Source organism: Engraulis encrasicolus, chromosome 13 (assembly GCF_034702125.1).
Source record: "Engraulis encrasicolus isolate BLACKSEA-1 chromosome 13, IST_EnEncr_1.0, whole genome shotgun sequence".
In the NCBI taxonomy this organism is placed as follows: domain Eukaryota; kingdom Metazoa; phylum Chordata; class Actinopteri; order Clupeiformes; family Engraulidae; genus Engraulis; species Engraulis encrasicolus.
Window position 1 is genome coordinate 20,228,860 of NC_085869.1, and position 27,317 is coordinate 20,256,176.

Below are 27,317 nucleotides of genomic sequence, written 5' to 3' on the forward strand. Positions count from 1 at the left end.
TCAAGGACTGAGGACATGGGAGGACAATTCCTGACAATTTCAACATGCAGATGTACTGTTCATGTTACCCTTGACTTATTGCCACTACCCGTTGGCCAGGATCTCGTAAAGCCCTGAACAAAAAATGTCCCGTCACCAGTTACTGACAATTCAAGGGTAGCATTAGCAATACACCTGCATGTTGAAATTGGCAGGAATTCTCTCATAGCATCAAGTCAAACTGACAGTCCAAGCAAATATTAGTTTTGAAAACATTGCATAAAAGACATTGAACATAAAATATGCATTTTTATACCCTTGGAACAACATCCTGTACTTATGTGTGTGGGTGGATCGTGGAATACTGGCTTCCCCTTTGCCATTGGTAGACAACATGCCAGCTACCCTTGCTTCCTTAATGTTGAAACAATTCTTTTAATTTTTATTTATGTTAAGAGAATGTGCAGTGATATATTAATGGGCCTTTCTGTGCTCTGTAAGTAAATCTGTGGTAATGTGCTTGAAGTGTAAGCAAAGGCCAAGGTCATAGTCGTCAGATATATTTGAGAGCTTACTTATAGGGCTCCTTGTGTAAAATTAAATCTAAAATTCAAAATTCAGACCCCACTTTCCATATTTATGAACAAATATTACAGCTACTTCTTCCTTGGTACAGTGACTCCTTTTCTGCAATTGTATCTCCTTTTATCTGACTATTGTTCATCTTAGACTCTTTGCAGCATTTTGTCAGCTGTACTCTAAATTGGCCATCAGACAGGTGAAGTAGAGACCGTCTCAGTATGATAAAACAGCCCAAATGCATGCATCTTTTGTTTTTCAAAAAAAAAAAACCCGGTTAACCTATTCAGGCCATTATAGTAACTAAATCAGTAGGGCCTTCCTTTTTGTCTCTCTCAGACACATCCCATCTCGGTTGGCATTGTAATTTACTATTAAATAAGTAGCAATCCGAGGCGTAGTGGAAAAGAAAATGCCCCTCAATTTCCGCCTCTAAATGGCCGTCACCTTTGTGTGCGTGGCGGACATGTACATCAGGCACAATGCCACTTGTGAGAGGCTTTTTAATCGGGCGGCCGGGGTTTTTATGGGAGGTCTCATCGTGTGAATGCCCCGTGGCTACTAAGTCTGTTTTGTGGAAGCGGTGCGGTGAGAGTCAGAAAGACAGAGGTGGGGCGTCTGTGTGTGTGAGTGTGTGTGTATTTGTGTGAGAGAGAGAGAGAGAGAGAGAGAGAGAGAGAGAGAGAGAGAGAGAGAGAGAGAGAGAGAGAGAGAGAGAGAGAGAGAGAGAGCGAGAGAGAGAGAGAGCTGACTAGGTGTGCAGGATGAGAGGGTACCTATGTGTTTGTATGTGCGTGCATGCATGCGTGCGTGCATGTATGTGCCTGTGTGTGTGCTAACTGGAGAATGAGAGGGTACCTGTGTGTGTGTGTGTGTGTGTGTGTGTGTATGTGTATGTGTGTCTTTGTGATTGTGTGATTGTGCGTGCGTGTGCGTGTATGTGCCTGTGTGTGTGCTGACTGTGTGGAGGATAAGAGGGGTGTGTGTGCGTGTGCATGTCTGTGCGCGTGCGCGTGTGCGTGTGCGTGAGCGTATGTGCCTGTGTGTGTGGATGGATGAGAGGGTACCTGTGTGTGTGTCTCCTGTTCTCCAGACAGTTTCCCGAGCATCAGGCTGCGGCCTGTGGGGCCCCCAGGGGGTTTCACACACCTCCACCTCCTCCTCCTCCTCCTCCTCCTCCTCCTCCTCCTCCTCCTCCTCCTGGGAGACATGGGATGCATGTGTGGAGGGAGGGAGGGCTGGAATGCCACTCTGCTCTCACAGAAAGGCAACCAAGCAGGCAGGGAGGGAGGCGGGCGGGCGGGCGGAGAGAGGGGTTATTTGGAGGGGTGGGTGTGTGTGCGTGCTTGTGCGTGTATGTCTGTAAGTATGTGCGTGAGAATGTGTACATTTGCGTGTGAGAATGTGTACTTTTGCGTGTGTGCGTGTGCCTGTGTGTGTGTGCGTGTATGTCTGTGAGTATGTGCGTGAGATTGTGTACTTGTGTGAGAATGTGTATGTGTGTGTGTGTACGTGTGTGCTTCTGCGTCTATGTCAGTGAATATGTGCATGAGAATGTGTACATTTACATGTGAGAATGTGTGTGTGTGTGTGTGCTTGTGTGTGTGTGTGCTTGTGTGTGTGTGCCTGCGTGCGTGTGTGTGGTGAGTAAGAGTAAGATGGGTTCGTCTGAATGTTTCGGCATTCTCAGGGCCCTGCTCGGCTTTGCTCTGCTCGCTGGTGGAAGCAGCATAATTGCCGTTTGCCTTTGATCACGGCCTCAATCTTGTTAGCATTCTGCCTTCAGTGAAAGCAGCTGTTGGTTCAGGAAGGGCCTTGTTTAGTGGTGGATGTTGCTCACTGCCCCCAAGGAGGCCAGACTGTGGCACACACACACACACACACACGCACGCACGCACACACACACACACAGACACACACACATACACACACACACACACACGCGCGCGCACACACACACACACACACACACACACACACACACACACACACACACACACACGCACACACACACACGCACGCACACACACACGCACACGTGCGCACACACACGCACACACACACACACACACACACACACACACACACACACACACACACACACGCACACACACTGAGTGACGGGAGGGTTGTGGAGCGGTGTAATAATTCATGTAGATCCTTATCTCAATCTGGGAAACTTGTTGCTCCTGGGGCCCCGTCCCGACCGTCTGTGAACCTGCTGCCCAGAGTAAGAGGCAGTTGAAGCGGAGTAGGGGGGCTTTTTCAACATGCAGAACGACATGTGTGGCGCTCACTACAGGCCTGATTACAAAGAAAGAAAGAAAGAAAGAAAGAAAGAAAGAAAGAAAGAAAGAAAGATAGAAAGAAAGAAAGTCAGGTTGTCTGGAGTCCAGAGACAATAGAACGAATTAAACGTTCATAAACAAAGCTATTCTTAAATTTGTGATTGCTAATTATAATACGTTTGATATGAACCGCCTTTCTACAGGCCCATAATTCAGGGGTGCATTTCTCGAAATCATAGTTGCTAACTATGTTAGCTACTTTGTTGTTTTGCAATGCAATTTCTCATTGGCAACCACCCAAGTTGCTAACAGGTTAGCAGGTGCGCTTTCGAGAAACAAAGCCCAGGATTGTTAGCCACATTTATTCCACAATAATCACAATAATGCATATAAAGCCCAGGATTGTTAGCCACATTTATTCCACAATAATCACAATAATGCATATTGACTTTCTCATGGCCTGTCTATTTTCTACGTACGAGTTCAAAAAAGTCCATAGGTATTTTCTAGCACGGTTGAAAACCTCCAACAGAACACATCCGTCCTCGGCAGACTGCATGGCCCACTGAGTCCTTGCCAAAATCTCCTCCTCACTTACCTGAGAAATTGTTCCCATACTGTATAAGCTGTCCACACTGTATCTAGTTCACTGTAGATTCATCCATTTCATTCATGTGAACATTGCTGATAACCCGCTCCCCCACCCCCCTCTTCTCCTGACGTCTTATTGATTTGAGCTCTGATATCTGTCTACCTGTCTGTCTGTCTGTCTGTCTCTCCCCTCCTCACCTCTCCTGCCTATTTCCTCCCTCTGTCTTCGAACTCTCTCTCTCTCTCTCTGTCTCTCCCCTCTCTTTCTCCCCCCCCCCTCTCTCTCTCTCTCCCTCTCTCTCTCTCTCTCCGCAGCACTCTCACCATGGAGAGCACCGGCCATTCTGGCTCCAGGCGGCTGAGTCTGCTTACAGGTTCACTCTGGGCTCAATCGCTGGAGGTGAGTGACATGTCTGCGGTGCCCGTGGGGGCCCCGTGGGCTCCGCTGAGGGGGTAACCTGAGCTGGGCAGGCTGGCGCGCAGGACAGAACAGGGCAGGCCGGGGCAGGGCAGGGCAGGCTGGGGCCCGGGGGCCTGCTCTGCCTGGCTCTCATTGTGTTGTGCCACTGCCGCTGTGGGGGACGGACACAGCTAGGCAAACGGCCTCTGATCTGATGTGAGGCTCCGCTGCGCTCCGGCATTGTTGCTGCCTCTGCCCTGGGATGGATTACTTCACGGGCCTATCGGGCCCAGGCACCCAGGCACCCAGGGGCCCAAGAGTCAAGGGGGCCCTGACGCCCAATATTTATATTGTGTTAAATGCACTTTTACTAACTATATCTTCAAATTGTCTCGGGATATAAATGTTTTGGTAAAGGAGCAACAGCCATTGAGGGGGGCCTTTCTTGTTGTCTGGCCCAGGGGCCCACAGACTCATGATCTGTCCCTGCCTCTGCCGCCTCCTTGACGCCTCTATTCCCGCCTGCTCGGCCGCCCGCCCCGCCGCCCGCCCGCCTGCCTGACTCCAGGCTCCAGGCTGTCTTCTGGGCTCCCGGCTCCGGAATGACACAAATCTGCCGGAAAACCGCGATGGAATCTCCAGTTCTAATTATTGTGCTGAGCCTGCAAGGAAGAGTGATACAAGCAGTGGAGAGATTGGCAGATCCATATATACACACACACAGTGTCACACACACAGGCAGACAGATACACAAACACAGGCAGACAGACACACGCATACAAACAGACACAGACACACACACACAGGGGACTCAGCACACAGGCACCAAGAAAAGGAGATCTTCCCCTTGAATTAAAGGACTCCTCTGTTCCATGGGAGAGCGCGCTCTCTGGGAGTGTTGCAGGAATCTGCTCAGGCCTGAATAAAAGCGTCCCAAGGGAGGGATGAGGGTCGAGTCTTTATCCATCAGGTCAGCCAGCCAGCTAGGGACTTCAGCAGAGTAAGAAAGGTGTATCTCCACGGAGACCTTTGCTCCCTGTTAGAGGTGGCAGGAGGGAGGGAGGGAGGGGAGGTAGGGAGGGATGGCTGAGCACAAGGGCTCTCTGCACGCTCAAGAGCAGCGGCCGTCATTATTACAAGGCCTTTGATGTCAGACAAGACACGACAGGCAGGCAGGCAGACAGACATGACATGCAAGCAGGGAGGCCGGCAGGCAGACACAACAGGCAGGCAGGCAGACAGACATGACATGCAAGCAGGGAGGCCGGCAGGCAGACACAACAGGCAGGCAGGCAGGCAGACAGGTAGGGAGGCAGACAGACAGGCAGGCAGCATGCAGGCAGGCATTCAAGCAGACAGACACGAGATGCAAGCAGGCAGGCAGTCAAGATGCAGTCAGGCCGTCAGGTAGGCAGGCATGCAGGCAGGCAGACACGAGATGCAAGCAGTGAGAGAGGCAGGCCGGTAGGCAGGCAGGCAGGCAGGCAGACACGCACGAGATGCAAGCAGGCAGGCAGGCAGGCAGGCAGACGTGAGATGCAAGGAAGACAGACACAAGAGGAAGGCAGGCAGGCAGGGAGGCAGGTAGGGAGGCTGGGTAGACACGAGATGAAAGCAGGCAGGCTAGTGCGTCGGCGATGGTGGTGGTGGTTAGAAGTGGTGTTTTTCACAGAGGCCTCCTGCCACTCAACATGCTCACATAAGCACCTCCAACAACATCATACTGCACACCTCCTCAGCTGTAACCTCTCTTGGCCAGCCACAGCAAGCATAGCAGCATACATCGCCATAGAACAATGTGGATACTGATACAAGAAGACACTAGAACAAGATAATGATTTTCTAACACGATGTTGTTGATGTGTGTGTTTTTGTGTGATGTGGATAGGTGGATATAGGTCCAATATTGACTCCTTTGTATGTCTTACACATGTGAAGAGAAAAGATGACAATAGGAGCTAGAGTGGAGAAAACGTAGAGTAAACTCTATCAATCTCCAAAGGGTCCATCGATCAATATCTATCAATATCTACTTATCAGAAAAAAAATCCAACACATCCAACATTGTCTATGAAGCAGAAACTAGCTACCTACAGTACCTAACACTGCTGCACGCACTCTTTCTTCTTCTTCTTCTTCCTCGTCTTCCTCTTCTTCTTGTCTTTCTTCTCCATTCCTCCATCCCTCTCTCTCTCTTAGCTACGGGTGCGACTGCGGTGTACCCCATTGACCTGGTGAAGACGCGCATGCAGAACCAGCGCTCCACTGGCTCCTTCGTGGGTGAGCTGATGTACAAGAACAGCTTTGACTGCGCCAGGAAGGTGCTGCGCTATGAGGGCGTCTTTGGATTCTACCGAGGTACGTAGTAAGGCCAGTGGCAGTCACACACTCACACTCAACTACCCTTATGGACAAAATAAACTTGTGTAACAGTATATAACAGGAAACCTTCAGTTTTTCTGCAGGACCATTGTGTTTTTGTGTCCAAAATATTACATTCTGCATTAACCCATTGACGCCTAAGGCACCTGCAAAAAAGTGTGCTGAATTCCTGAGCCCTTTTTAAGAAAAGCTGCCCTCAGCCTATAAAAACCTAAATATCTCAGCCTCTGAAGCACATAAAAACGTGCAATAAGTTGCATTTAAACGCTAAGACCCTTATCTTTCATTAGAATGTGTTAATTGATCTCAAATGTTGCATAATGCAGCTTCAGGCATCAGGGACAATGTTGTGCACCCCAACATCCAGCGTCAATGGGTTAAAGAGCAGTATTTTTGTAGCCTGCAAGTAGTGCAGTATTTTTGTAGCCTGCCGTTTTTTGTCTCAAAATCCACTTACTGTACCAATACTGTAATACTGCAGTAAAAAAAATGCAGTAATACAGTTGTAATAAAACTGCAGTTGTGATTCTGCAGTACAACATGGGTTATTTTCATGAGGGTCCAATCGTTGAGTCAGTGAAGTAAATATGGTTCCTCTTTTCACAATAAAAAAGATCAAGGATGGAGAGCTGGGGTCGAATTAGGGAGGCATATAGGGCGGCTTGTTTAAGCCATAAACCAGTGTACTTGTGGTGAAGTGCAGCAACGCTGTGGTCATTTCGATGAGCAGACGTCGTTTTGTGAGTGGCTTATGCCCGTCCCCCCTTCAACCCTGATGTCAGCCACACTGCATGTCACCTGGAGCCAGAGGCAAAACAAGGCTGTATGGTAGCAGCATCCAAGACACAAGTCATCTGCCCTTACTGTAATGTGCCAAAAGCTGTGGGGCAGCCAGTTCCTAAAGCTACCACCCCCCCTCTCTCTCCAGTAGGCCAGACCAGTGGCAGAACAACTGCACTTAGGGCCCCAGGGCAAAACACTTATAGGGGCCCCCTATACGGCTTGTCATAGGGTCCCCACCGCCAATGCAAGAGTGCCCTGGGCCCCCGGGGCAAAAGCCCTGCTCGCCCTCCCTATAGCTCCGGCCCTGCACCAGACACACACACACACACACACACACACACACACACACACACACACACACACACACACACACACACACACACACACACACACAGGCAGGCCCCCTTACAGAGTGAAGGAAGTCAAGACTGCCATCTGCTGCTTCCTCCGCTACTGCAGCACACAGTCAAAGCCCGGCCTTCTTTTTTTCTCACCTCTTCTCTTCTCTCTTTTCTCTCTCTGGGTCTCTCTCCTCTCTATCTCCTCTATTCTATATGTTAGTGTGTGTGTGTGTGTGTCTCTCTCTCCCCCTCTGTCTTTATCTGCCTGCTCTGATGAGGGGCCGATTGACTGGAGAGACAGACACGCTCGGCTGTTCTCTGGCTGCATACCACGGGCCCGTCACTCGCCAGCCCCTTCAGAAGTTTATCTGGCTCGCTGAGTGACAGCCGGCGAAACAGCGCGCCGCTTATCGCCCCCTCTCGAGCGGCGGCCAGCTACCCCGCCCGCGCCACCACGACCCCACCGCGCCACCACCCCACCGCGCCACCGTCGCTCTACTACACGACACTGACCCCCTCTGTCTCCCCACTCCGCTCCGTTCGAGCAGGGCCTCGGCCCCAGCAATAGGAAACCCTGCCACTACTTGACCCGCCCTCCCTGGGTTTTCTTTTCTTTCCTTTTCTTTTCTTCTTTTTTTTCCTCCTTTTTTTCTTTTTTCAACAGCCTTGTCCGGGGCCTGAGTGCCGGCCGTTGTTACAAGGCTGCTGCGTCTGATGTGTCGCGGCGCGGCTATCAGCAGAAAATATTTAGAGTTTGATCCTTGTATCTTTGTGAGATGTTAGAGTAGAGGACACACTTGCGATGGCTAGCCGCGATAAGGAGAAGGGGGTTTTTGTAATCCGCTTGAGAGTTTGTATTTCTGCCTCTGTGGTTGTAGTACAATCTCAACTACATCATCACTACATGAGATGTTTTTGTTTTTTATTGTTTCTCCCTTTTAGGCCTTGTGCCACAGCTCATTGGTGTGGCTCCTGAAAAAGCCATCAAACTCACGGTGGGTCATTAAGTCATTAATATCCATTTGCATGGTAGCAGGCAGCACATGTATTTTGGCATTGGAAAATAATAATTACACCGGAAAATAATGTCTTGCTTGCAGGCTCTAGGGGCGTCTATGTTATTTGAATCTATTTCATTCTTGTGCTTTTTTTCCCCTCCACATTTCAGATGAATGACTTTGTGAGAGATAAATTCACAGACGACGATGGCAAGATTCCACTTCCAGCAGAGATATTGGCTGGTGGATGTGTAAGTACAGTATATAGTGATCTGCTTTAAAGTGTGTGTGTGTGTGTGTGTGTGTGTGTGTGTGTGTGTGTGTGTGTGTGTGTGTGTGTGTGTGTGTGTGTGTGTGTGTGTGTGTGTGTGTGTGTGTGTGTGTGTGTGTGTGCGTAATTGTGATTGGTGTGTGGCAGGCTTGGCCTATTCGTCCACAGTGGGAAGCTGAGAAAGGGAGTTTGGCAGCTGTAAGCCTCCTAGTGTTCAGCCTTAATTGGTTTTGATGTGAGGGACGTGAAGCAAGCATTCGCTGCGCCTACTGTAACATTATACCTGATTTTTCTTTTCATTTCTAATGAATATTTCCCTGGGAAAAAGCACACATTATTGAAAGAAAGAGCCAAAACAATCCCCTACTCAGTGCTTTTTTATATAATCCTCTTAAAGCTTAAGCAAACTCTCCTGACAGACGTGAAAGAATAATTACTCAACATAAAAAATTATAATCGCTCGAAAATCACTGTTTTACATTGTGGGTTCTCCAGTAATTTCAATTAATGCTGGACTCCCTCTATACCCATTATTGAAATGCCGTGGGTAATTTTTCCAAATGCTCTGTAGACTGTAGTAGACAATTTTTTTTGTTGTGTTTTGAAAAGAAGTGGGAGGCCGGGATACAAAGGTGCTCTTTTGGTTTCTGAACCTGCTAATTGGAACCAATTTTGAAAACCGATGCCTGAGAGCTTTCCCCTATTTTTATCCCAGGTTAATTTTGGTGCGTGGTGGTGGTGATGGTGGTGGTGGTGGTGGTTAGGCATGGGGCCTGAAAGCGTCAGGTAGATTAAGGAGTGGTAAAAAAAATGCCTTCCTGCATTTATTACCTCTAAATGAAATGAAACAGACAGGCCAGGCCTGGCAGGAGCGGAGCGGACAGAGGAGGTTGTCTCTGTTGGACTGCGGTAAGCAAGGGGGGGGCATGAGGGGTCGTGACCCCTGTCAGGCCCTAATTGAAGGAAGAAGCCCCGGAGGGCTGTGGATGGAGCTAGCTGGGTCTCACTTGTGATTAGGTTGGACACTACTACAGCGCGCAATACCTGAGGCCTTCCTCACTGGAGGACGATCTGCGCAAAAGACCTGCGATGTCTCTGAAGCACTGAAAAGTCTGAGAAAGCATACACATCAGTAGCACAGGTGCTGGACCAAACAAAATATCACTGAAAGGAAAATATTGGTCCGCAACTCTGTTCGATGCTCCCAGACACAGTTTAATGGCACAATCTCTGCAGCACTGTACTGGTCCTGTGAGTGGCCAATGTCCATTATAAAAAACTTAAGTAACAGGCAGGCCCGCCTGAATAAAAACATGAAAAAGAGGGAAAAATAACAGATTTTTGTGTGCTATCTGTGTGGTGGCAGGGATCCATGTAGTTGTGGCCGTTTACCCCAGTCATGGGATTTGTGTTCAAAGGGCCAGACTGTGTTCTGCTGCTGCAGCAGACCTGAACGTGGCATGTTTGATATATGAGGCGGTGCGGCGCAGGCTAGGCAGGGCAGGCAGGCAGGCAGGCAGGCAGGCAGGGCTGGGAGAGGAGATGAGATGGGAGAGGAGGATAACGCAGGGGAGATAAGAGCGGTCGCAGCAGCAGGGCTGGGGGTTAATGACTTCATGGCCAGAGAGAGCATCATCATCATCATCACCATCACCACCACCACCAAGCAGTGTTGCCAGATGTGTCTGATCAAATCACGCCCAAACGGTGCTCAAAAACCGCCTGGAGACCCAATTTCAACAAATTGTATTGATTTCTATGGGCATAAAACTGCAGGAAAAACCCGCCAAATGGCCGATTTTTACCGTTCTTACCCTCAGACAGCTATCCGAAGGAGCCCAATTGGGTGGGTAAGCGCCCAATCTGGCAACACTACCACCAAACAGCATCACTACCACTGCTGCTGGTGCCTGGTGGGGCTGGACATTCCCCCACACCCATCCCATCCCATCCCATGGCCCACGCCCGCTCTGCTCCTCTCCTCTCCTCTCCGCTCATTCATCTCTACCCACTGCCACGTTTGATAATTACTAAATGCGGACGAGCTTTTTTAGGATGTGCTGCGGATGTTTACAGAGTAAAGGGGCCTCTGGGTGTGTGTGTGTGTGTGTGTCACCAGCAACTCCTCGATTGTCCAGGATTAGATTGAGGCGCCAGTGACAAATGCGTGGGAGTCATAAAGGGCAAAGGGCCCGTGGGCATCTCTCTCCTCCTCTCTCCCCCTCTCTCGCTCTCTCTCCCCCTCTCCTCTCCCCTCTCCTCTCCCCCTCTCCTCTCCTCTCTCTCTCTCCCCCTCTCCTCTCCCCCTCTCCACTCCTCTCTCTCTCTCTCTCTCCTCTCCTCTCCTCCTCTGCTCCCCTTGCCGCTGCTCTCCGGGCTAGGTTACTGACAGGGTTTCCCCCTGGGAGAGAGAGAGGGTAAAGGGCTGGGGCCTGGGGATGCGTGCAGAGCAAAGCTGGCTTAAGGTGGTTTGGGGCCCCTTGGCTACAGGTTGCTGTGGGCCCCCCAAATGGGAAATTTTGTGACAAATTTACATAGACAGTGTTATAATTACAAGATAGGAATTAGGGATAACACGTATACCAACTGTACTCAACGTGATAGATAAACTCTTCAATATTGCATCTTGTCACAATTCTGCATTTTTTAAAAACTTTTGGCCAATCAAGGGCCCCCCTGGCAGGTGGGGGCCCCTAGGCTGCAGCCATATCTGGCCTGTGTGTTACTCTGGCCCCGGTTGGGGGAACTCCGTGGTGCTGGTGGTGCTGGTGGGACACCCTACACTACCCGCCCTGCCCGCCCCACCCCACCCCACAGGAGATGCCTGAGGGAGGGGGAGAGCAGAGGGGCCAAGAGGGCTGGAGCCGGGGTCAGCGGTGTCTCGCCCACCGTGGCCTATCCTAGCCTGACCCCGTGCCGCTCACTCCACCAAGTCAATTGGCCGTTTGTGTGTTGCCAACACCGCTCCGAGGCTCCGCCGGTCTCAGGGTATGAAGAGGGCTCTTGTATTGGCCCTGTCTACGGTTTACACAGCTAATTTGACAAGACAACTTTGCTTGCACGCCACAATTTGATGGTAGAGGAGTATCCATTGTAATATCGTTGGAATCTCTTGCAACCACTGTTCTTTTCTGGGGAAATATACCCAGGGTCAGCTTTGTGGGATAGATGAGGTCATGTAGCGCCAGTACATAGAGTACAGCTAGGTTACAGGTGCCCTTCACAATATACAACACTAAACATAAAGGCCATAGTACAGGTTAGTACATATACAAACCCCAACTCCGATGAAGTTGGGACGTTTGGTAAACAGTGAATAAAATCAAAATGCTATCATTTTCAAAACATTCAATCTATTCATTAGATGGAGAATAGTGAAAAGACAAATTATTGAGTGTTAAAACCGAGAAAAAATATTGTTTTGGGGGACATATGTACTCATTTCTAATTTGATAAATCCAACACGTCTCAAAAGAGTTGGGACGGGGACAATAAATGGCAGCAAATGTCGAGGAAGACTAAAAACAAAACAAAAGACAACACTTAACAGTTAAATACATTACCCGTTGAGATGATTTTATATAAAAAACAGTGTTAATTCCTATCTTGGACATGATTTCACCAGCTTAAATGGTGGGTGTATTCCTTGTCATGTTTTGCAATGTTTTCCTTTCTGTAGTGCTTACAGTGTGACAGGTCTTGACCAAAAACCCACCATTTTATCACCTGCTGGCCCTTATGATGGAGCCAAACTGTTAAAACATAGTAGAGAATGCAATTTGACCTTACTATGTGGCAGTAATCGAAGATCTCCCTTCAAAATATAATGCATGAGTGGCTTTGCATGCTGTTTAAAACCCATTTATACCATTCAACACTGTATTTAACTCTACAGATGAGTGAGAACATCTTAACCAATGCACTACTGCACCCGCATGCCATCATGGAGGCTGACTTTTGAAGCTAGCACTAACACAAGTTGGATGGTCCATTTTCACTGTAGCACAGGATGTGCAATGCTCTATTATTGTCAAAAAGAATGGACTTCTACAACTTCTGCTGACTTCTGTAAGCAAAGGACAGTTTCCCATGTCTTCTGGGTCTATTTCAAGTGAGCTCAGGTGCTTAGGAGAATGTTACACCCCTGTATCATTTTCATGCATTAAGCATTCTTAATATGGTCAATTTTCAATAGCTCTAATTCCTGGAGTGCTAGAGTGAGACTACAGCCAATATATATTTCATGATGTCATGAACCTATACAATGATTTTATTAACAAAAATATGTCTTATATACACTCAATCATGGTAAATCAAAGGGAATTCAAAAATGTATGTAATAACTATGGTAATTATTCCCTTTGCATCTTTAATTCTGAGTGACTCAGCCTCTCTGTGATGATCTTATACCTGGACACCTATATTGTCCGTCAGTACAATTCATTTTGAAATGTTCTTCTTTGTTGTTTTATCTTATTTGGATGTTTACTAAATTTCACTGATCCCCGTCCCAACTCTTTTGAGACGTGTTGGATTTATCAAATTAGAAATGAGTACATATGTCCCCCAAAACAATATTTTTTCTCGGTTTTAACGCTTAATATGTTGTCTTTTCACTATTCTCCATCTAATGAATAGATTGAATGTTTTGAAAATGATAGCATTTTGATTTTATTCACTGTTTACCAAACGTCCCAACTTCATCGGAGTTGGGGTTTGTATGTCAAAGAAAAAATAGATAAGTAAGTAGGTATAATAATAATAATAATAATAATAATAATAATAATAATAGTAATAATACTCAAGGTTGCTTAACACATCACTGTAGCTGTGTGTGCGCTTGTGGACGCTAGAAGCCAAAGGCCTCCAAAAACAGATGGGTTTTAAGGTGGTGTTTAAAGATGGCTGAAGATGAATGAATTGTCTGAAATATGAAGTGAAAAGTGTGATTTCCATTACCATGTGTGTGTGTTTGTGTTGTGCAGGCTGGAGGTTCGCAGGTCATCTTCACCAACCCTCTGGAGATTGTGAAGATCCGTCTGCAGGTGGCTGGGGAGATCGCCACAGGCCCGCGGGTCAGCGCCCTCGCTGTCGTACGCGACCTGGGCTTCTTTGGCCTCTACAAGGTAAGCAGCACCCGCGACACGTCCATCCACCACTGGTGTCAAACTTGGAATTTGGAAATTGCAGCCCAGCATCACACAAGTGAAAATCCATCCGGTTCTAAATCTGTGTTGTCACAATAATGTTAGGAATTTGGAATATAATATGCCCCTCAAACAATAATTTTGCTTTTACTGTTTTACTGTTTACTGTAGATGATGTTGATGATATTGATGTTTTCATGATCTTGTCTACTTAGCTTAATACGTAGTTGTGGTGATTACAATTAGCGGATTCAGTGAATGAATGACTGGAACAAATGTCTGTGTGAGGCTGTATTGTGGATTCTGGTAGCAAGTCACTGTGAGTGCTCATATCTGCTGGCATTACAGAACACACAGTTTGTTAGTCAGACGCTGTTTGCACGTTATGGATATTTTTGAAAACGCATTCGTTTCGGCTTCAGTTTTTTAGGGCGCACCTGTCACAGTGGATTTTTCATTTTTATCCATATGTTGCCTTTAAACCTAAAGTTTAGGTCCTAAACGGATAAAAATGATCCGCATTTAAAAATATCCAGATACATAACCAGCACCTCCTTGAGCAACTTGACTCTAGTCTAGCATCTCAATGAAATACCACAGTGTGTCACAATCCCTCCTCGGCCAATAGTAGAGCACCTCATGGCAGAGAAGCTTGGTGATATCAACTGATAGATTCGGACTGACAACTACGCTGAGGGAAATCTGTGACTACAGTATTTGGATTGGAGGAGGGGGGACTGGAGGTGATTTTCCCCCCGCTTTTCTTTCTTTTCTTTTTTTCAAACAAACCGCGACAATTATGCAGCGCCTTTCCAAAGTAGGGCTTTAACATGCAGGGAGCAGCGCTGCCAACCACCAACAGCAAATTAGGCAGGCAGGGTGGGGGAGGGAGGGAAGGATTTTGCTGGGCTACCGCTTCTGTCCAAGTTCCTGTGGCTTTGCTTGTGTCATGAGTAATGTGTTCATGCTCCATATTTTAACAGGGAGCAGACAATGTGGAGCTTGTTAAAAAGGCTGATTTCAACCCTCTGTGTATGCACAGTGCAGACCGAGGGGTCTCACGTTAATATTCCAAGTGTGTCCAAAGGACTGTGCGTGTGTGTATGTGGATGTGGTGCAGTGGTCTTGGTTCAGGGTCGTGTGTCAGTGTGCGGCTATGGGTAGTGGTGGTGTTGGGGTTTGTGTTTGGCTGGCCAGACTCCTGCCTGTCCACATATGTCTGCTGTGGTTTGGCGCAGTGCAGTCCTTTGGAGTGGAGGTTTTTTTTTTTTGTTCGAATCCCATGACACTTCAACTTATGCAGCCAGAACTCAGTAAGGGGGGCACAAGCCATCAACCTCCGCCTCTCAGAATGCTTTTAAAAAACACCAGTTGGCCTCCACACTGACCCAGTTGGGGCCGAACACCTCTCCTCCTCCCACCTTTTGTTTTGCCATCGCTTTCCCCCCCCTCAAACCTGTGGGACTTTGTTGATGTGGAGGCCATTTGAAAGGCTTTTGTAGCCATCAGACAGCGGGGTGCATTTTACCCAGCATCACAGCAGCGCTTGCACTTGACCTTTCCACCGCACTTGCAAGACCTCGACGCTGGCTGAGTGCTTCTGCTCACCACTCTCTTGACTTGCATATATTCTTGTCTTGTGTGTTTTCTATAGGGAGCCAAGGCCTGTTTCCTGCGAGACATCCCCTTCTCGGCCATCTACTTCCCTGTGTACGCTCACACCAAAACCAAGTTGGCGAACGAGGACGGCAGCCTGGGGGCTCTGCAGCTGCTGACAGCTGGTGCTATTGCAGGTGAAGGCAAACTCCAATTCACACGGCCATTTTTGTTTTTAAAGGGGTATGCCACTATTTTGGGGCTTAATACCGTTAAAATCGTTGGCCAGGGTTTATATAGGTGGTAAAGTGTCTTAATTTTCATGTAAGCCGTTGTCTTGTTTTCAGACAAGTTAAAAGAGGGAGTATGTCGCTAAGCTAGTGAAAGTCAATGGATCCGTGTAGCATTGCCTCTTTTAACTTGTCTTAAAACAAGACAACGGCTTACACTTTACCACCTATATAAACCCTGGCCAACGATTTTAACTGTATTAAGCCCCAAAATAGTGGCATACCCCTTTAACGTGCACTTGAATCTCTGGAAAAGACAAACTCCTCAGGTGTAGGTTTGGCTTAGAAAGTGGTGTGGACACGTCCTTTTAAGCAATCCGTTTTAACATCCCCTAATATGTCCATCTTAACCTTGAAATGCATTTGAATAGGCCCAAATAATTGAACGGAATCAACTTAGACATTTAAAGCATCAACTTCGGTGATGTGGCCACACTGCCGGCATCTGGAACTTTTTTTTTGTTTTCCTCAGGCGAGATTAATAGGATCAGCCTCAATCAGAGGTGTCAAAAGTAAAAGTACTTTTGTGGTGTAATTACAATACTAGCACATGGCATTACATAACTATTTGGCATAGCTATTTGGCATTACACCATTGTACCTAATGAGATAGATAGACTGTGTTGTTACTGAAAACCTAACAAGGACCCACCACAAACTTGATCCAACCAGTGCAAAGTTAGCTAATCGTAAGACAAGTACAGGTCTACTGGTTACTCAGATAAGTTACTTGTGTTGTAAGGAAACTGTGTTTTTTTAAACTTTTACTTTTACCACCTTTGTTCTCAATGTTCATTGTGTGCTCTCTGGCACATCTTTCTCTTCAGGTGTTCCTGCCGCCTCTCTGGTGACCCCTGCTGATGTCATCAAGACCAGGTTGCAGGTGGCGGCCCGTGCCGGACAGACCACCTACACCGGCGTCATCGACTGCTTCCGCAAGATCATGGCAGAGGAGGGCTTCAGGGCCTTCTGGAAGGGGGCAGCAGGTATGTGGTGTCTGTGCATTGTACTAAAACAAGGTCAATAAACCAACTCAATTGACTAGCATACACTGTAAAATGGGAGGATCTTTTTTTTCCTCCAAATACTAATTTGTCACCTTCAAGTTTCACCCCACACAGTAGAAGGTTCTTTGACTGAGGAACTTTTTTACGGTGTTGAGGTATACAGAGTTGCATGCACACGAGTGGAAACAGTTACTGTGCGGGTACACCAAAAGCAACCCTACGCTACCGGAGCGGCGGAAGTATTTATTTCTGTAGAGGGCCAGCGATTAAAGCAACCAAAGTGAATTCGCTGGGAGTGAAGCAACCAGGAGTGACCAGAGCGAATTTCAGCTAGTGGTGTCAACAATAATCGATTCTGCGATGCAATGCAATGCGGGGCATGGGCAATCCAATTCAATGCGGCAATTTTTTAAAAGTTTCAATTACTTCCGCTGATATTTCGGGAGCAAATGGATGTCAAATGAAATAAAAGAACTTCAAAGCATTGAAAATGGCAAGACTGATACAGAAAACAGCCAATAAATTGTTGCTCAGTATCTGACTACTTGTATTGCCTCATCATGACTGATGAAACATTTGCTTTGCTTTCAGTAGAAATGTAATGCATTGCAATGGATTGTAGAATTGAATCGGATCGCTACCTCCCGAATTGTAATCGAATCGAATCGTGAGGGCAGTGCCAATGCACACCACTAATTTTAACTATTAAAAGTCAGCTGATATTATGGTAAGGAGCCATGACGCGGTTCGGCGAAAAACCAATTGGAATGTTCATATCTTAGAATGTCCCTGGCAGACAAGACAGAGCCGTTATGTGACTAGCTAAATAAAGATGTCAATGTGTCGTCAAGATCGAATACAGCAAATTCACGGCGAAACTTGTTCAGCAACCGTGGTTACTCGGTATAGCGTAGGTCATTTCTGGTGTACACGCAGTTATGGACTGTGCAGACGTTTGCTGAACTGATGTTTCTGTAAATTTTCACTTTGTGCTCCTCAGCCCGTGTGTTCAGGTCTTCACCACAGTTCGGCGTCACCCTGGTGACCTACGAGCTGCTACAGAGGTGGTTCTACGTCGACTTTGGAGGAACGTGAGTATCGTTGCCAAACGAGAATTACGGCGTATTCAGAGAATCAATGGTTATTTTGCTGTTACTATTATTGCTGCCATGTCACACCTGCACTTTCTCTCTCTCTGTTTCCACAGCCGCCCTGTGGGCTCTGAACCAACCCCCAAGTCCCGCATCAGCGAGCTGCCACCCCCCAACCCCGATCACGTCGGCGGCTACCGGTTGGCGGCAGCCACGTTTGCAGGGGTGGAGGAGAAATTCGGCCTGCACTTGCCAAAATTCAGTGTGATTTTGCCAAAGGCCGCAGCCGCAGCCGCAGCCCCCACCCCAGCATCTTGAACATCCCTCCATCCCAGTCCCTCTTAACCCTTCCGAGGCCGGTGATGGGCCTGCATGCTACACCAGCTGGGCTGCCTTTGCTCCGCTCAGCTACTCGCTGGCTCCCACTCACACTCCTCCTCCACACAGAAGGTTTAGCAACACCACCAAACACACAAAGAATGAAAAACAATACAATTCAGGGGTGCGTTTCTCGAAAGTGTAGTTGTTAGCCAGTTAGCAACTTGGGTAGTTGTCAATGGGGAATTGCATTGCAAACAACTAAGTAGCTAATGTAGTTAGCAACTATCGTTTCGAGAAACGCACCCCCCCCCAGAGCAGTCCTACTGCTTTTATCACACAGATGCACACCTATGAATCTGGCTTCCCTCCTCCTCCTCTTGTCCTTATCCCAACTCACCTCTTGCATGCCTAGTGCTTTATGGGTTTTTATCCCCCCCCCTCTTCGCTGGACCTGCCCACCCTCCCCCGCGCTGACGACGTGGCTTTGCACAAATGTTACTGTGCATATTGTACATCTTTGTGCAGAGACATTTTACGGTGTTTGTTTGTTAAAAAGAGACAAAACTCCAAAGCGCTCTTCCTCAGCCATGCTTTGAATGTTTGGGGACATGTTTGCAATCATTATTATTTTAGTGGTGTGTGTGAATGGGTGTACAGATGTTTTATTTATGGAATCATAAATTCAGAGAATAGGGAATTTAAAAAAAGAAACTATTTATGAAAATGCATTTCATTATTGTATTGTATTTTATTAAATTAAAATCATACTGGTTTAATTTTCGGAATTGTGTTTTTTTATTTATCATTTCTAAGAAGCAAAACATTACATTGTCAACATTCTTTGTGTGGCTTTTGCTCAAGTGAATGCACGTTTACATTTTTTCACAGATATTTCCAAAAAAAAAGTGCTTCCAGAGCCTTCCACTGATACAGCATGAGATTGTTGTGTAGGTAGGATGCCCTGATATCAAAGATGATTTTCCTTTGTACAGTAAAGCATGAAAGAGTTGAATTGCATTTGACTTCGGAATGAAGGATTCCAAGGTGATCTACAAAGACATTCAAAGAAGTCCAAGGAAAAAAAAGCTATAACCCCTATTTACAGTTTACAAACAGACCATTGATTCCAAAATAGGAGTGAAAGCCATGTGGCTCAACACTGTCCTCACATAATACAGACACAGGATGACATCCGTCTAAATACAGAACATGATAAATAGATGCTTTTAACTGTAGAAAGGGTGTCGGGATGGGAAGTCCTTGTGGTGATGATGAGGTTCCTTAGCGGGTACTTCACAGGAGAACCCACAAAGTTCTCAGTGCTGCTAGAACTAAAATGAAGTGCTTTGAGGCGGATATGGCAACAACACCTGTGCTGGATCTTAAATGGTGCACTTGAGCAATTAAGTGTTCATGTTTCAGTGTGATGGGGTATTCATTTATTTACGCACTGGAACATAGTGCCCGAAGGGCACAAGTGCAGCATCAGAGACACAGCACTTGAGTGAGTATGGTCTCGGGGGCGATAGCATCTACTTAAGGCTTGTTGGCTATGGAGTTCCAGTTTAATACGACCATTTGCATTGCAGCATTACAGTGTATGTACCTGCGTGTGTGTGTGTGTATGTGTGCATGTGCGTTTGTGTCATTGTCTGTGGAGAATAGCCCTCGTCTAAGAAATGCTTGTTCCATTCAGAGACCAAAGAAATTACTTTCCAACACAAAAAGTCCTGTTCTTTGTCTTGACTTGAAGGGGGAGAGAAAAAAAATCACCCAAATCGTACTCAAAGCTGCTGCCAAAAGGAAAATGCCACTGTGTTTTAGAGCTGAACTGCCGACATGCCAGACTTTTTTTTCTCTTGTTGTTCAGAATTACAAACAGCATAACAGAGAGAGGGAGAGAGAAAGAGAGAGAGAGAGAGAGAGAGAGAGAGAGAGAGAGAGAGAGAGAGAGAGAGAGAGAGAGAGAGAGAGAGAAGGGGGTTTGGTTGGACGTGGGGAAGTGGGGGGGCTGGGTGCTCCAGAGAGAGAGAGAGAGAGAGAGAGAGGAAACCTGCGACTGGTCCTTCTGTATATATATTTTTTGTTTTGTTCTTTCTCTGGTTGGAAATGAGCAACCGTAGCTACGTTGCCATGGTGATCAAGCAGCCAGGCGCTGGGCGGCCAGCTCCTCGGCGTCCTCCCGCTCCTCATTGATCTCCGCCAGCGTGCGCACAAAGCGACTCCACTCATCGTTACGCGGCACGGCGATTTGCTGCAGAGAGAGACGGCGAGAGGGGAAAAGAGAAGAGAAGAGGGATGAGGAACAGAAAGGCGACGAGACGAGATGAGGGGACAGAAATAATGGCACATTGTTCACACACGTTCCAGCTTTTCTTTTCTGCTCTTGTCTTCTTTCTTTCTATCTCCCCTCCTCCTCGTACTCCTGAACTTAAAAACCTGCAAGTGGCTCCCTTATGAAAGGTCAGGGGATCAACAGCAATTTTGTAACTGTCACAGAGACTTGACCTCTTGAAGATCTCGCTGTTCTGTGTGTGTGTGTGTGTGTGTGTATGTGTGTGTGTGTGTGCAACCGTGTGATTGTGTGTGTGCAACCGTGTGATTGTCTGTGTGTATGTGTGTGTGTGTGTGTGTGTGTGTGTGTGTGTGTGTGTGTGCAACCGTGCAAGTGTATGTGTGTGCGATTGTCTGTGTGTGTGTGTGTGTGTGTGTGTGTGTGCGATTGTGTAAATGTGCAAGTGTGTGTGTGTGTGTGTGCATGTGCATGTGTATGTGTGTGTAATTGTGTAAATGTGCAAGTGTGTGTGTGTTTGTGTGCATGACTGAGGGTGCGTGTCTATATCTGTGTGTGTATGAATATCTGTGTGTGTGTGATTGTTCGTGTGTGTGTATGAATATCTGTGTGTGTGTGTGTGTGTGTGTGTGTGTGTGTGTGTGTGTGTGTGTGTGTGTGTGTGTGTGTGTGTGTGTGTGTGTGTGAGACGAATGAGTGTGTGTGTGTGTGGGGGGGGGGGGCATAGTGGGGGGCAAAGGCACCCAGGGCTAGAGGTGCCCCCTCTCCAGCGCGAGCCACTCAGCTGTCAATGGTGTAAGTGACACAGGCACGCTGAGAGCCCCCCTGGGGGAAGTGGCCCCTGGGGGACCCGCTTCCCTCTGACAAGGGGGCTAATTGTCAGACGTGCTAAAGCATTCTTACAGCATCCCCCGTGCTCTGACTAACTGCACACCCCCCCACCCCACCCAGCAGCCTGCGGGAAACCCACAGAGTCCGATTGCATCAGTGCAAATGGAGGAAAGTAAGTGATTGATGATCGGTGAATATGGAAGGGGTTGTTACCAGGACCAGATTAAGATGGCCTGGGGGCCCTAGGCTACAGGTCGCTGTGGGGCCCTCCAGAAGGCAACTTTTGCGATATTTTTACAAACATTATGTACACACAGGTTCATAATTATGAGCTAGGAAATAAGGATTAACAGGTCTAACAACTGTATCATATATTTTTCAATATTGCATGTTGTTACACTTCCGAAATATTTGACTCTTGGCCAATCAGAGGCCCCCTAGCAGGTGGGGACCCTAGGCTGCAGCCACATCTAGCCTGTGCATTAATCCGACCCTGGCTGTTACACTAGGGACACATGCAAGGCGAATTTGCAGCAGCGAAACAGGAGCCAACGTAAATGTTGACCAGTTTAATCCTACGCAAATGAGAAGCAAATTTCGACAGCGTCAGATCAAATCCACAACACAAAGGTTTATCATCCAGTAGATTCACCATCATAGCTTGTTGATCATTGAGCGGTCAGAATGGAAAACTGAATTTCGCTCATTTCTCTTGCATGTGTCCTTTACGTTACTGCCAAGGCCGGATTAAAACGGCCTGGGGCCCCTAGACCACAGGTTGCTGTGGGTCCCCCCACGGCAAATTTTGTGACAAATTAACATCGTGTCATAACTACGAGTTAGGGATTAAGGATAACATGTCTACCAACTGTACTCAACGCGACAGATGTTTTTTTTTCAATATTCTATAATATTCTATAATAATTCTGCTAATTCACTTTTGGCCATTCAGGGGCCCCTTGGCAGGTGGGGGGCCCTAGGCTGAAGCCATATCTAGACTGTGCGTTAATTCAACCCTAGTGTTGCTGTGTGTGCTGTGATCGATACGTACTTCTCCCACTTCGTAAACGAGGACCCTGCCGTCCGAGTCTCCCACGGCGATCTCGCGGCCGGACTGGGCCCATCTCACTCGGTTCAGCGCCGGGTTACCTTCCACGACGATGCTGGCTGTGGGCACCTACACGTATTCACAACAAACAGCAAAACTTCAGTCAGTGAGTAACTAACTAACACAAAACACACGCACACACGCACGCACGCACGCACGCACGCACGCGCACACACACGCACACGCACGCGCACACGCACACGCACACGCACACGCACACGCACACGCACACACACACACACACACACACACACACACACACACACAGGATGTTGTGAATCCGTAATGGCCTGGGAGTGCAGAAATGGAACATGGTCGGCAAACTAATGGAAGTCAAGGGGTCTGTGAAGTAATGACAGGTGTAGTTATGGGCTGAGCTCCATGTGAGCTGAGCAGAGCCGAGCCAAGCCCCAGATGAATCGAAGAGAAGAGAGGAGACGGGAAGAGAGGAGAAGAGAAGAGGAATGGAGGGGTGTACACTGCATGGCGAGCAACCGTGGAGAGATGAAAAGGCATCGCAAGAGAGAGAGAGAGAGCAAGAGAGAGAAAGAGAGAGAGAGAGAGAGAGAGAGAGAGAGAGAGAGAGAGAGAGAGAGAGAGAGAGAGAGAGAGAGAGAGAGAGAGAGAGAGAGAGAGAGAGAGAGAGAGAGAGAGAGAGAGACAGGCAGAGAGAACAAGAGAGAGCGAGGAGTGGAGAAAGCAGCATGAGGTGGGGAGAGGTGGACTAAATGCTCAGAGAGAAGGAAATGGATTCTGTGGATCTGGGGGAGAGGAAAGAGGAGCGCATGAGGGACACAGAATCTCTTAAGATTGAGCATACAGGAGGTAGTTGTTTACTGAACTGGATAACGTATACAGTAGCCTAGATCGGAGACCTAAGATTAAGAACTGGGTCCTACTCCTAGATGCAGACAATGACAGAATAGAATATAGGTTTGATTTTGTATGACTGGCTGATTGAATTGGTAAATGCCATTTAAAAATGCTTCCCACTCCAGCCTGCCTGTTAATTCATAGGATTACTTGTGATTGGGGTTTGACGCAATAAAATTCAACTCGATGCATTCAACACTACTGATAGCGATAATTAACTTAACTTCACACTATAAGTGTGAAACTTAAATTGTATTTCTTTCATTGTATGAGCTCATTTTCCCTGCTGAATGTAGTTTCTATGTTTTATACCTGACATTTTTACATCTGTCTGCCCAATAAAAAATGTCAAAACATGGAGAATGTGTGCACATCAGTAGCACAGGCGCTGGACCAAACAAAAAATAAATGAAAGGAAAATAAAGGTCTGCATAACTGTTTGATGCTCCCAAAAATTTAACGGAACGACGTTTCGGACTCTCAGTCCTGCACTGTGATGAAGGACTGAGAGTCTGAAACGTCGTGCCATTACATTTTTTTTGGAGCATCAAACAGTGTTGCTGCGCTTTATTTTCCTTTCAATAAAAAAAATGTTAATCTAAAAAAAAAAAAAGAATATGCAAAGTGTGCTCCCCAAGCTCTGGCAGTGTCAGTGGTGTGTGGCGTGCGTTCACCTCGGTGTCGTTGTTGAGGTTCCACAGGTCGAGATGGCCCACTCCGTCCACGCAGGCGAACAGGGCGGGGTGCGTGGGGGACCACATGACGTCGTACACGTAGTCAGAGTTGTCCTCAAACGAGTACAGAGGCTTGTTGTTCTGTGAGGAGGACAGGAGGGACAGAAGCACACAGTACAGATGTCAAGCAGTCATCTTCCCATTACCTTTGTACATCATGCCTACCGTACGTTCAATCACAGCCATTACTGTTTGATATGAAAATGCAAGTTCAAAGGGGCCGGCCGACAGCCGGTTTCTTTGAACACTACTGCGGGGTTCAAAGTGTGCCTGCTAACTCTTATGTTTGATGGCTAACCATAAAAAAACATGGGTCAAACAAGTGAGGACCATCTGAGTAGGTCTGGCATGTAAAAGCAACCTGAGACAGAGTTGTATAGAGCAGAAGTACCGTTATGGCTGTACTTACCACACTAGTGGAATGATCAAAGATTTTCTTAGTTCTAACCGTCTCTGACTGATGTTAATAGATAATGATATTACCAGGGCTTTAAATGAACACTGGCTAACCAGCCAAATGCTGGTGAAAATTCAGTTTGGCTGGTGGAACATAAAACATAGTAGCCACTTCCGTTGGTGAGTATGTCTGGCTAGTGATTAACATCTGCTAGACATTTTGGCTGGTGATGAAAACGGTTGATTTAAAGCCTTGGATATTACATAGTTGTAGCCATGTAATACCATACTACTGGTGTTGTAATTACATCTGTAACAGTACTTACACTTCTACTTCATACAACTCTGACATCTTCACGTTCAGGCCAAGAGAAAAGTAACTGTGGTTGGGAGTGGGACCGAATTCCAGAAGAACCAAACAGCACAACTCTACACATTTTTTAAAAAGTCTGGTTGTTGCAGCAGACAACGCTGATCTTTCAGTGAGTCAGTCAGACCTTCATCAGAGCAACGAGATCCTTATACATGCATATAGGGTCATTCCACGCCAAATCAACAAGTGCCCGCGAACTTAGGTCTCAAAAAATTCTGAAAATATTACCAAGTGTACCCACGGTACTTAAGAGAAACACTGTAAATTTATTTGAATGTAAGATGTATACTCTCCGTGTTACAGCCAATTTTACTGGGGGAGGGGGGTGCCCATTTTGTTCACACTCTTTTTTTGTCAAAGTTCACAAGCCCCTAGCTCAATACCTAAACCATGTAGGAAGCTCACATTTGACATGCTGGTACATAGATAGGAATAGTTTGTTGCTAAACTGTCAGTTTTGGTCTGTATGATCCTGCATCGTCATAGCATTCCCTCAAAGACGATACAAATTGTACTGGAGTTTTTGGCTGTGCTCTGTTTAGGCCTCCAGAAGACATATTTGTGCCCAACATAGCCTCATGATTTCCCCCCCCCCTTCTAGATACAAGTAGAAACACTCCCATAAAAATCTATAAATAGAAAGGAAACCCCATCAGTGTTTGACCAGAAGACCTCACAAGTCTGACAAATCATTTTGGGTGTCATTTTCAGAGCACCAGAACACCTTGTGGGATTGTCCACAGATTTTTATTTTATTTTTTTCCTCATTCTCCATGAAGTCTTCTTTTTAAAAATGCCAATGAGACTTGTCTTATGTGATGTTTTCGTTTTTAATTTCCATCCTGAACATGGGCAAAATGCAAAAAGAGAGCAACATGATTTCTATAACATTTAATGTAAAGACTAAATAATCAAATGCAAATTTTGCCCAGACATGATCACCCGAGAGTCCTTGTGCAGGGGTGCAGGTATCCCTTTCAATTTCAATGATTTCAGGAGCGTTCAATGTGGGAGCAAGTTCGCACACCAAAAGAGACAGTAGGTCAGGCACAAAGAGTCATGCTGTTACTTTTTTGACCAGCAGATGGCAGCGGAAGAAACGCATAGAAAACATATTGCTCTCAATGTGCATGGTGCCCATGTTCAGGTTGGAAATTAAAAAAGAAAACATCACATAAGACAAGTCTCATTGGCATTTTTAAAAAGAAGAATTCATGGAGAATGAAGAAAAAAATAAAATAAAAATCTGTGGACAATCCCACAAGGGGTTCTGGAGCTCTGAAAGTGACACCCAAAATGATTTGTCAGACTTGTGAGGTCTTCTTTTCAAACACTGATGGGGTTTCCTTTCTATTTATAGCTTTTTATGAGAGTGTTCCTACTTATCTCCACAAGGGAAAAAAATCAAGAGGCTATGTTGGGCACAAATATGTCTTCTGAAGGCCTAAACAGAGCACAGCCAAAAACTCCAGTACAAGTTGTATCATCTTTGAGGAAATGCTATGACAATGCAGGATCATACAGACCAAAACTGACAGTTTAGCAACAAACTACTCCTATCTATGTACCAGCATGCCAAATGTGAGCTTCCTACATGGTTTAGGTATTGAGCTAGGGGCTTGTGAACTTTGACAAAAAAAAGAGTGTGAACAAAATGGGCACCCCCCTCCCCCAGTAAAATTGGCTGTAACACGGAGAGTATACATCTTACATTCAAATAAATTTACAGTGTTTCTCTTAAGTACCGTGGGTACACTTGGTAATATTTTCAGAATTTTTTGAGACCTAAGTTCGCGGGCACTTGTTGATTTGGCGTGGAATGACCCTATACCATTATTATACCATGAGGCGTGGAGGACAATCAAGTCAAGTCAAGTGTACTTAATCGTCTACAATCTATCTAACAGGGTTAGCACAGAAGTTTAAATTGCGTTTGACCAGTCTTCAATGTGCAGTTAAACTAAACATAAAAATAAGACATTGACAATAATCACACGCCACACACACAGAATGTGCAGTGATCGAACAAACTGGTACATGAATTTACATTGTCCAGCCTTTGTGTCTGGCTCCATACCTTGGTAGCCTGGCCGAAAGCTGACTGTTGACTCCGTCAAACAGTCTGGAACAAGCTAAGAGGAATCCGTTCCCATGGAGGGTGGGACCTTACTCTGCAATTTAAATTCATTTGAGTTTCCTAAACCAATCAGTAACATTTGGAAATGACGTATGCAATGCGCCGAGGTTCAGGCTTACTCTCGCAAGTCTCTCGTTCATCACCATGTTTATTTCCGATGCTGTTGAACTACAATCTTAGATGGACTACAATGGACTCCGCGGGCGAGTTCTGCGTCACCGCTCTCAACTGTTTGCTGATCGGCAGAACCGTGAACGAACCTAGCTATGCGGGTTAGGCCAAACTACTGTACGGAGCCAGAATCTTTGGGCAGAAGTACGCAGGATGGAGGCGCCAGGCTAATACCTTGGTGCTCCAGAGCTTGACGGTCCAGTCGAAGGAGGAAGTGACGAAGAGGTGGGAGAAGTCCACGGGGCCTCCAGACGTGTTGCAGTGGATACCGGTGATGGGGCCCTGGTGGCCCTCGAAGATCTCACTGATGCCCGCCTTGCTGCTCCACACACACACA

At 46.7% G+C, this 27,317-nt stretch overlaps 2 protein-coding genes across 5 annotated transcripts in view; one reads left to right on the top strand and one right to left on the bottom strand.

Annotated features, from left to right (window-relative positions):
- LOC134460836 (electrogenic aspartate/glutamate antiporter SLC25A12, mitochondrial-like) overlaps positions 1-18,840 on the top strand; it is a 30,537-nt gene extending 11,697 nt beyond the window's left edge. For all 3 annotated transcript variants that reach the window (XM_063213412.1, XM_063213413.1, XM_063213414.1), the window contains exons 10-18: positions 3,753-3,837; positions 6,037-6,195; positions 8,286-8,338; positions 8,512-8,592; positions 13,598-13,738; positions 15,414-15,552; positions 16,473-16,631; positions 17,653-17,743; positions 17,860-18,840. In XM_063213412.1, the coding sequence (XP_063069482.1) occupies positions 3,753-3,837; positions 6,037-6,195; positions 8,286-8,338; positions 8,512-8,592; positions 13,598-13,738; positions 15,414-15,552; positions 16,473-16,631; positions 17,653-17,743; positions 17,860-18,061 (1,110 nt within the window). In that variant the 3' untranslated portion in view covers positions 18,062-18,840. The remainder of the gene's footprint in view (positions 1-3,752; positions 3,838-6,036; positions 6,196-8,285; positions 8,339-8,511; positions 8,593-13,597; positions 13,739-15,413; positions 15,553-16,472; positions 16,632-17,652; positions 17,744-17,859) is intronic.
- The window catches only part of LOC134460837 (dynein, cytoplasmic 1, intermediate chain 2a-like), a 52,895-nt gene continuing 44,372 nt past the window's right edge, over positions 18,795-27,317 (bottom strand). For both annotated transcript variants that reach the window (XM_063213416.1, XM_063213415.1), the window contains 4 exons: positions 27,155-27,299; positions 23,844-23,984; positions 22,240-22,365; positions 18,795-20,318 (listed from right to left, as the gene is read on the bottom strand). In XM_063213416.1, coding sequence (XP_063069486.1) covers positions 20,205-20,318; positions 22,240-22,365; positions 23,844-23,984; positions 27,155-27,299 — 526 coding nt within the window. In that variant the 3' untranslated portion in view covers positions 18,795-20,204. The remainder of the gene's footprint in view (positions 20,319-22,239; positions 22,366-23,843; positions 23,985-27,154; positions 27,300-27,317) is intronic.